This window comes from Eupeodes corollae, chromosome 1 (genome assembly GCF_945859685.1).
Source record: "Eupeodes corollae chromosome 1, idEupCoro1.1, whole genome shotgun sequence".
In the NCBI taxonomy this organism is placed as follows: Eukaryota; Metazoa; Arthropoda; class Insecta; order Diptera; family Syrphidae; genus Eupeodes; species Eupeodes corollae.
Window position 1 is genome coordinate 60,470,065 of NC_079147.1, and position 10,578 is coordinate 60,480,642.

Here is a 10,578-nt window from a genome sequence, read left to right on the forward strand (position 1 = left end):
TAAAAACCTACTCCAAGTCGTGATAAATGATGACTATAAGTTTATATTTATGAAACGAAATGAGATGTTTTTTTGAGGATAATTAATGTTTACAACTTCCCCGACCTTAAAAGTCGGAAAAGTATTGCTTTGAATTAAAAAAAAAAAGAATTTAAGACCGAAATAAGATGTAAAAAAAGTATTGTGTTAAGTGCTATAAAAAAATAGATGAAGTTCAAAGCGAAGTCTAACTTAAATATTAGAATCTTATGATTTTTTCTAAAAATTGGAAGTTTTATCGATTAAGTATTGAAAAAAAAATATTGATTTAAAGAAAACTCTCTGCAAGGCACTCTAAAATTATAAATTAAAAATAGAAAACAGAAACACAGCGTTATAAATTTTAAACAAAGAAAAAAATGTAAAATTGTATATAACATTATTATTTTAAATATTGTATAATAATAAATACTAAAAATATATTTTATTCACCGTCAATAGATGTTTTAACTTAAGAAATAACAAAACAAACAATAAACTAAAAATGGAGGAACATATATTTTCTAAGTGGCAAGTATCCCCCTTTTGTTTCTATTGTTTTTATCCAAATATCTATGTATTGTTGTTTTGTTTTTTATGTAGTACATAATATTGCACTATTATGCTATGTACGAATATGTTTAATAAATATTTAATGTCTATATGATAGAATCAACTATGTTTTGGTTTTTAAAAAAATAAACAACTGTTCTTGCAGTATAAATAAAATACCAAAAGGTTACAGAAAACAAAAGGCCAAAAAAAAATTAAAATGTTGTTATTTTTCATAACTTTTTGTTCTCTCACAAAAATTTAAAAAATAATTACTTTGTGGGAAAGTCAGGCCAATAATTTACATAGTACCTATGTGTAGTACCTTCGAATAAGCGATCTAACCAATTACTCAGATTATCGAGTAAGTTCTCCTCGAGTAATATTTTTGGTTCATATTCGCTGTTCTCAGATTCATCGGATCCACTTTCCATGCCTAAGAATGCACCGGCTTCTGGGTCATCATTGCGACGGACTAGTTGACGGGTCATTTTAAGCATTCTCTGCATATATAAAAGTCATAGAATTGTAATACAAATTTTCTATGACAAATAAAAATAAATGCTTACCTTTGCACCACGATTGGTTTCAGGATGTTTAGCATGATACATGCAAAAATATTTTCTATGCCCATTTAGAGCGATAACCGTGCCCACACAATTGCGTGGGTTTATTCTCAAGTCACGTGATTCCGAAAGAGACAAACGCAGCAATTCCGAATACCAGCTTAGACCCTTTTCAATCAACATATGACCAAACATAAGAGTTTTACTCTTCCTGTAGGGCCAAACGGCTTTATGAAAGCCTGGTATGAGTTTGGGGCGAGTTTGCAAATCAGTAATAAGTATGATGGTACGACAACCGGGCTTTAAAAGACGCACTAGTCCGTTATATTTTTCAGCTCTTAATTCATGAAGTTTTAGTTCGGGAACATAGGTGCCTGGCTTTTGTGATGCTGTAAAAAAGTTTTTTCCATACAATAAAACAAAGAATATGAAGTAGTATAAGACTTACTGCCGTTGCTATTTAGTTGACCCTTGGCTTTTAGGGTTTCTTCTTCGGCCCGGACTAAATAGACCATAACATAGCCAACGGCAAACATAAATGCAATTGTTCCCAAAAGAGAGAGTGTGGCCAAGACGTGTTCCTGTTCAATGTTGTCAATCATGTATTCGGTGAAGTACAATAAACGTGTCATCACTTTGCCCAATAAACCTTGAGCATGCTCATCCAGAAGATCCTAAAAACAATTTGATATCAATAATCAATTTATTAAGTTTAAGTTTCACTTAAAAAAATTACCTTAACATAAGCTTCATAGCTTAAAGCTTCCGATGCTCGCAAAAGACGTTGAATAGCATCGTCTAGTTTTTGTTTTGTATGATTTAGAGTGTGTTCATCGGATTCGTTTTCCTTCCGCTCGATTCCCAAACGAGTGCCACTTACCCATTCATATTTTATGTGGGAAGTATCGCGACGCCAAATGATAACCAATCTGAGGAGAGTATCGTCTGAGGAGCCCTTTGACATGGCATTGACGAAATCTGTTTGTTTGTCCTAAAATAAAGAAAAATTGCTGTCAAAAAGCTAAATTCGAATTCAAAGTTAGACATTGAAAAAACCTGGAAAATATATGCAAAACGAACACGTTCGGAACTGTAACCACTTTGAAGAGCGATTTGCCTTAGGGCATTTCGGGCATAGTTATGGGCATCAGTGTTTTCAGTTACAAGTATAACGCAAAGACGTTTTCTCGGACGATTCCATTCCGCAGGACAAACTCCTTTTAAAACAAATTTGTTCATTACAAAATTAAGTTTAAAGTTTCAAAAAACAAACCTTCTAACATTTCCTGCGATGATAATCGGGGCAAAGCTAAATACTGATTTGCCGAAATGATATTATTTAATGTTTGTGTCGGAATATCAGACATGGAAACACTTGCAACTGGACGGACTGAATCTTCATTGAATATTAGCAGGGTATCGAGGCTGGGATGGACCTTATAACGTTCTTGTATACCTTTGGTGTCCTTAGAGCTTAGTTGTACAAAACTTTATAAACAATAAAATAAATTTAATTTTAAACAAAAACTTTTAATATAATGTTTTTTTTTTTATTTTACCCAAATGCAACGCGATGTCGAAAAGCGAAGGCAGTGATAAGATATCTTAAGCGAGGTTGTTGTCGTGGCTCCATTACAACCGCTCGCACACGATTATCCATCCAGCCATTTAGAAAACCATCTATTGTGTCGTCTTTGATGTTTTGAACCAGCTTGTACGGCACTTTTTTCCGTATAAATTCTTAAAGAAATTAAAAAAAATATTATTGGTATTAAAACAGCAGATTGATGGAGACTAACTTTCATTAACACTTCATTTCTACTAATAAATTACTAAGAAAATATAAACTTAATACTTTTATTATATTTCAGTTTTCATCTTGTGGACTGATTGGTTGAAATTTTGTGTACACTTATCCTTGATTGCGGCTGAAAAAACTTGTCAGACGGTATAATTTGATTTAATGTTACCTATATCTACACATCCTGAAAAAAGGAGACCCTCTAAACTGCACCAACTATAGAGGAATAAGTCTACTTAACATCGCCTATAAAATCTTCTCTGCCGTAATATGTGAACGTCTAAAGCCCATCGTCAACAAACTGATAGGTCCTTATCAGTGTGGTTTTAGACCAGGAAAGTCCACAGTTGATCAAATATTCACATTACGGCAGATCCTGGAAAAAACTCAAGAACACCAAATCGACACCCACCATCTTTTCATCGATTTCAAGGCCGCATATGACAGCATCTACAGGGACGAGCTGTATAGAGCCATGTCTAGTTTTGGCATCCCTGCCAAACTCATCCGTTTGTGCAGGATGACCATGGAGAATTCACGCTGCTCCATAAAGGTTGGAAACAACTTAACAGAACCTTTCGATGTCCAAAATGGTTTTAGACAAGGTGATGCGCTGCTATGTGATTTTTTTAACATCGTGCTTGAAACAATAGTGCAGAGCTCACACGTCAACACTAGAGGCACTATCTTCCAAAAGTCTGTTCAATTACTTGCATATGCTGATGACATTGACATAATCGGAAGAACTCAGCGTGATGTCAATGGGGCTTTTGTGAGTATTGAGGCAGAAGCGGCAAAAATGGGTTTAACGGTTAATGAGGGCAAAACAAAGTACATGCTGTCGTCTAGAAAGGACATACAACACCGAAGTTTTGGTCAAAACGTCACAATCGACAAACGTAACTTTGAGGTAGTCAAGGACTTCGTCTACCTAGGCTCCGCTGTAAACGCAGAAAACAACACCAGCGCTGAGATCAAACGCAGAATAACTCTTGCTAACCGCTGTTTCTTTGGACTAAGAAAGCAATTGAGTGGTAAAGTCCTCTCTCGAGGGACCAAAGTGTTGCTATATAAGACCCTTATCATCCCCGTCCTGCTATACGGTGCAGAAGCATGGACCATGACAAAAGCGGATGAAAGCACCTTGGGTCGCTTCGAGAGAAAAGTTCTTCGTGTGATCTACGGTCCCGTATGCATCGAAGGGGAGTGGAGGAGAAGATGTAACGACGAGCTGTACGGGCTGTACAGCGACGTAGACTTAGCCAGAAGGGTAAAAGTCCAAAGACTAAGATGAGTGGGTCACGTAGAGCGCATAGAAACCAATCCTCCGGCCCGGAAAGTCTTCGAATCCGCAACCACAGGACAGCGCAGTAGAGGACGACCGCAGATCAGGTGGCGCGCACAAGTGGAAAGTGACCTCACCCAACTTGGAGCGCGAAACTGGAGACATCTAGCTAGGGACCGAGCTAGATGGAGAAGTTTGTTGGGTGAGGCCCTAGTTCACACAGGACTGTAGCGCCACCTTAAGTAAGTAAGTATATCTACACATTTATAATCAAGGAATTTTGGTTATCACTCCACTCTCCACATTTGTTTCCGGCTCGGCTAGATCTTTGCCTATATTTAGCTACTTTAAGAAAGAAATGAGCTGTTTTAGCTAAAACTTATGGCTCTAATATATCTGAATTTGAGAAAAAGATTAGACGTTAAAAAGCTTTTTCGCGACATTGAACTAATATGTGCCGGATTTATGAAGACTAGGTTAGGTTAGGTTGAAGTGGCTGCGGATTTAGAATTCACACACTTAGACAAAAAGAAAAAGCCCATTGTGATACCACATGAATTTAGAGAATTACTTCACTGGGACTATCAAAAGAGTAGCCTTCCAGATGAAGTTTGCGTCTTAGTGAAAGAACAGGGCAAGTGCAGAGAAGGTGAGAGATTTCTTCCTCTTCTTCCTCGTAGATACAATTCCGTGTGATGTCTCTGTGGCCCGGCACCTAACAGAGGTGAATGTTAAATTGCTGCACCATCTCCATAAGAGACGATCGACAATCGAGGGAGGTTTGAGATTTGGTTGAGACACCGTCAAGAAATTTAATAGCAGCCTGACTGTCAGAGAAGATGCGGATATCAGAAGTTGATATCACGTTTTTTCTTAGCCAGGAGAGAACCTCTTTGATCGCTAAAATTTCCGCTTGGAAGACGTTACAATGATTAGGGAAGCGGAAAGAGATGCTAAGATTAAGCTTTTCTGAGTACACACCACTACTAACTCCCTCATTGGTCTTGGATCCATCTGTATAAAAATGGATGCATTGGCGTTGAGTCTTATAGCTGTACTCGCTGTTATTTGTTTGCTGAATATGTCGGGGGGTGCCAGATGGAGGAGAGTGTCCAACGCTGCTGAGGGTGTGGTTCTTTATGCCCCGCTTATGCAGAGACATGCAGTGCGTTGGACTCTGCTGAGTTTGCCGTAGTATGTGACTTTCTCCAGTGCAGTCCACCATACTGCAACCCCGTATATAAGTATTGGTCGGATGACCTATGTGTATAGCCAATAGGTTATGCGAGGTTGAAAACGCCATTTGCTTCCTATGGCTTTCTTGCAAAGGAAAAGAGCTACTGTAGTTTTTTTAACTCTTTCCTGAATATAAGGTTTCCAACTTAATTTTTTGTCCAATATCAGACCAAGATATTTAGCTTCATGGGTAAAAATTAGTTTTATACATTTTATTAAAGGAGGTACAATTACTGGGATCTTGTGTTTCCGTGTAAAAAGGACGAGGTCTGGTTTTTTAGGATTAATACTCAGTCCGCACTAATCAGCCCATCTAGTGAGTATATTGAGTGCGTTTTGGAGGAGGTCTCTCAATGTATTAGGATGTTTTCCTGTGGCGGCGGCGATAGCAACATCATCGTCATACGCAATCACTCTGTAGCCTTCCCTCTCAAGGGATATTAGCAGTTCGTTAACCACTATGTTCCACAGGGGACAAAACACCACCTTGCGGAGTGACCTTATCTCAACTCAACCTTTAATCAACTCACAGAGTGAGTATTCGACGTTTAGGGTCGTCATAGCAGATGTGATAGCGGATGTATTAAGGTTGTTGAAAGCGCCCTCAATATCCAGGAAAGCCACCATAGTATATTCCTTTTGCTCTAGGGAGTATTCGATAGTTCTTATTAGAGTGTGCAAGGGTGTTTCTACCGATTTCCCTTTGCAGTAAGCATGCTGAGACATCGATAATCTCTTATCAATGCTATTACGTACATGGATATCAATCAATCTTTCCAGAGTTTTGAGAATGAATGATGATAGCCTTATAGGTCTTAGATCTTTAGGGTTGACATGCGAGCATTTGCCAGCCTTGGGAATGAAAACTACCTTTACTATCTCTCCATCTCTGAGGTATGCAGACCAGATCTAGACAACTTTAGAAGATTATATCAATGGTATGTTATAACTCAGCTGGTACGATTTGATCTGGATCTGGAGATTTATAAGGTTCGAAACTATTCAGTGCCCATGTTAATTTTTCTTGAAGAAAAGATAAGGTAATACCCGACACAAGACGGTTTGTTGTATTCAAGGATTTGGAGCTATCTGGTAAGTGGGTGTCTAGTAGCAGGTTTAGCGTTTCTTCGCAAGAGTTAGTCCATGTGCCATCCGAGTTTTTAAGACAACTAGGCATGGTTGGATTTGTCGAGAGAATCTTCCTTATCCTTGATGCCTCCGAGGATTCTTCTATTGAGCTACAGAAGGATCTCCATGAGGATCTTTTGGCTATTCTCAGTTCTCGTTTATACTTTTTCAATCAATTCAAAAGATTTAAAACGTCGATAGTATGCGCAACTTTCACAGCATTGCAGTGTTGTGAGTATAAAGCTTAATCTCATTACCGAACAAAAAATAAAATGAAAACGTTTACGATAGTCGAGCACTGGTTGTAAACAATGATTTTAATCCCACCAATTTAAATCTATCGATGAACAGTTTAAGTTATATAAAATACTCATTCGACTTAATTCAATTTTTTCATAGTTAGTTCTATGGAAGTCAACATGTCAAAAGTAAGCAGGTGTTGAGTTCCGCCTCGGTAGTTCAAATGTACACAAGATAGCAAATAAGGTTCGTCAATTTCACAATTAATAATAATACTAAGTCATTATTAACACGTCTTTGATGAAGATATTGCATTTGAAAAAGCAGAATACGATGTTCATAGGGAGGCAGATCATAGGGATCTTCCCAAGGAAGACCCTTAAGGGCAAAGCGAATAAAATTATGTTGAATTGATTCAAAACGTTTTCTATGAATTTCGTAATACAAAGAAAGAGTAACATAGGGATCATTAAACTCCTTTGACAAGAGTATTATGAAATCAAGCATAGAACTTGCTTTATTAACATGCAATTAATATGATGTGTAAATTCTAAGTTGGAACAATTTCTGTTCCAACCTAAACACCTAATTCTTTAAATGTGAAGACGCGCCAGAGTTTTTGCTGTATATACAATAATCAAATACACTACCGATTCGTGTTTTAGTAAAATTTATCGTCTTGAATTTTAAAGAGTTGAGTGAAAGGCTATTTTTCCCACACCAAAATGTGAAAGTATCAATGTCGGCTCATATAAGAATACTATCATGGGTGGACTTTATTATTTCAAAAATCTTCATGTCGTCAGCAAAAATGAGAACTTCACTTGAACGAAGAGATGACGATACATCATCAATAGACAGAAAAAAAAGAAAAGGGCCAAGATGGCTTCCCTGGGGAACACCAGATTGAGCAACAGAAGGTTCAGAATGACAATATATAAATTTTACCTCATGAAATCTGTTTTCAAGGTATGATTTAATCCAAGCTAAGAAAAATAGTGGAAAATCAAAAGCTTAAATAAAATAATTCCGTGGCTAAGTCGGTCAAAAGCTTTAGAAAAGTCAGTGTATACACAGTCAACTTCATAACATTGTTCTAAAGCGTTTGAACATATGTTTGAGAATGTGAGGGGATTTGTAACGGTTGATCTTTTTTTTTATAAAACCATGTTGTTGTTCGCAAATGAGATTCTTACTTAAAAATGCTACACTTTCACAAACAACTTGTTCAAACACGTTAGGAATGCAAGAAAGCTTTGCAATAGGCCTGTAGTTGGTAATATCCGCCTTGTTACCTTTCTTGAAAATTGGTGTTAGAAATTACTATATATTGTAAATTTTCCTGTTTTTAGAGAAAGTTTGAATAAGATCGTGAGGGGTTCAACTAAAGCATTACTACACTTTTTTAATACTATCGGGGCAATACCATCGGGACCTGCTAAACTGTCATCATTCAACGCGGATAAAAGATTAAGAACCGTACTCTGTAGCACAGGTATGTGACTACAGCTAGTTTGCGAATAGGAGTGGAGATTATGAAAATAGGGTTCATCAACTTTTTCAGGACTATTAACAAATGACTCACGGAAATTTTTTGATATCAACAGTTTTATCTAATGAAAGGTTCTTGTAAGTGAAGTCAACTGAAAAGCCATCTGATTTTTTCTTTAAGTTTACAAGTTTTCAACATTTTTTAGGATTCTCTTGCAAAGAGATGTCCATTTCAGTAACAAAGCTAGCATATACAAAATAAGAAAGAGACTTAAATTGGTTAAAGAGTTCAACATAAAAAGAGAATTTGATAGTTCTAAATAAAAGTCCGCGACAGCTTAGGTTTATCTTTAAATGTTGGCTCACTATGAGCTTTGTTATGCTTAGCAAATTTGTTGTAAAATAAAACTAGACTATAATAATTTACATCGAAAAATTCTATTATAAAAATTGTACATGTGTTAAAAATGTATGCCGAGAAATTTGCTTTCATTTTATTCTCCCTAGAAACTACAACAATGGCACACTGGGCGTATAAGCACTTTTAATATTTCTTTGTATTTTCCTTTATAATGTTTTTAAATATATTATTGTTTTCATCACATCACATAAAAATGGCAACCTTCAAAATAGAGCAATACAGTTTCTTTCTAAACCTAAGTCCACCTTATACTCATATATTATCATGAAATACCTACCGAAATGAAAACTACTCGTGTGTGTGCCTATAAAAATACCCATGACTGTTATTAGTGTGGTCATTCAACTTACCGACAATTTTCTGAACACTATAAGCGCTCTCCCTGTAGATGTAGCTATGTCCGTTCAGAACTAATACAAGATTTGGCACTTCATCGACGCCCACCTTGCGCAGAAGCATCTGTTCATGTGCGGCATTGATTGTGGCAAAAGTAATTCCTAAATCGAAGGTGAACAAAACAAATCATAAAATGCTGACGCAACAATAAATTCAATTAAAATAAATTAAAAGGAGAAACACTACACTACCCAATGGCTCCAGGGCATCAATCATTTTCTTAAACACCCCAACCGCTCGTATGCACCGGAAACACCAATCATTGTAGAACATTAATATGTGCGGCACTGTTGCGCTCTTGGGCACGATTGTCTGTTCGAAGTACTTGGTTGTCACCGAGAGTTTATGGTACAAGCTGATGTCCTGGTCGAAGTGGAAACGCTGCCCAAAGAACTCCTCGAACGGGTCGGGTGCAAAGCGACCGTAGTGACTGTAGTCATGTTGTTGCCGGAACATGTGCGAGTCCTCGTTGGTGATGCCATGCTGGTCGTAGACGCGTCTTCGGTCAGCGTCGCTAAGTAGCTCGTAGGCTTGCTTGATTTCCACAAACTTCTGCTCGGCCCCTGGGTCGCTGGATTTGTCCGGATGCCTTTCAAGTGGTACAAGAGATCATCATGAGAGCTGATTTCATTTGACTTCAATTCTGACCTAACTTACCACTCCTTTGCTAATTGTTTATAGGCACGTCGAATCTCTGGGGTGGTGGCATGACGATTGACACCGAGAATTTTATATGGGTCACCTAGATTTGCGGTAGCCGCACAGCTCGAGATGAATAATATCACGAGGAGAGCAATGCCAAGAGTGATGAAGTGTCGTAGACCTGCTGCGGCTCCATTGTGCATTTTTTTCATTCGCTTCGATTCGATTTGCTTTTTGGCCTTTGAATTCCCAGTGGTTAATTAAATCACTCCACTCTGCAGCGAATCAATTGATTGGGCTGACTTTTCGGGTTAGCCACGATTGATGAAACTATTTTAGATGGCAGGGTACTATTAATAGTTATTAATTATGAATTGAATTTTGGGTGAAAAGATTTTTGTTTTTGATCCAGAAGTAAAATTTTCGCAGGGTATCGATCTTTTTCTCTTCCACTTAAAGCAAGAGCAACTGACGGATGACAAGGGATGCAATATGATGAATTTCCAATTGACAGAAATGCACCGAACCAGGGTTGGCAAATGGAAACAGTCGTTCATAGGCGATGAATTATTTTTGGGTGCGTTCTAAAATGAGTTATTATTTCTTTTTGTTGACTAATGTGCGTTCATTTTTACATCTAAAACAATTCTGGTTCAATATTTTATCTGTGGGATCAGCAGTTTTATTTTATCATCATGGTTCAATCAAGTGTCAAGTATGGAATTGATTTTGATTACATTTATCAAACTTTAATACTGTAAATCGCACCTATATTTTGTTTAATCTACAGTACAGGCTTTAT

At 37.3% G+C, this 10,578-nt stretch overlaps 1 protein-coding gene across 1 annotated transcript; it reads right to left on the minus strand.

Annotated features, from left to right (window-relative positions):
- Positions 1-401: 401 nt before the first annotated feature.
- On the minus strand, positions 402-10,373 carry LOC129938812 (dnaJ homolog subfamily C member 16). The gene is made up of 10 exons (XM_056046590.1): positions 9,792-10,373; positions 9,326-9,723; positions 9,089-9,235; positions 2,696-2,876; positions 2,410-2,624; positions 2,193-2,353; positions 1,873-2,127; positions 1,585-1,810; positions 1,140-1,525; positions 402-1,073 (listed from the first exon to the last, which is right to left on the minus strand). Exons 1-10 carry the CDS (start codon positions 9,986-9,988, stop codon positions 843-845), a joined length of 2,397 nt encoding a protein of 798 aa, XP_055902565.1. The 5' UTR covers positions 9,989-10,373; the 3' UTR covers positions 402-842.
- Between the last annotated feature and the right edge of the window lie 205 nt (positions 10,374-10,578).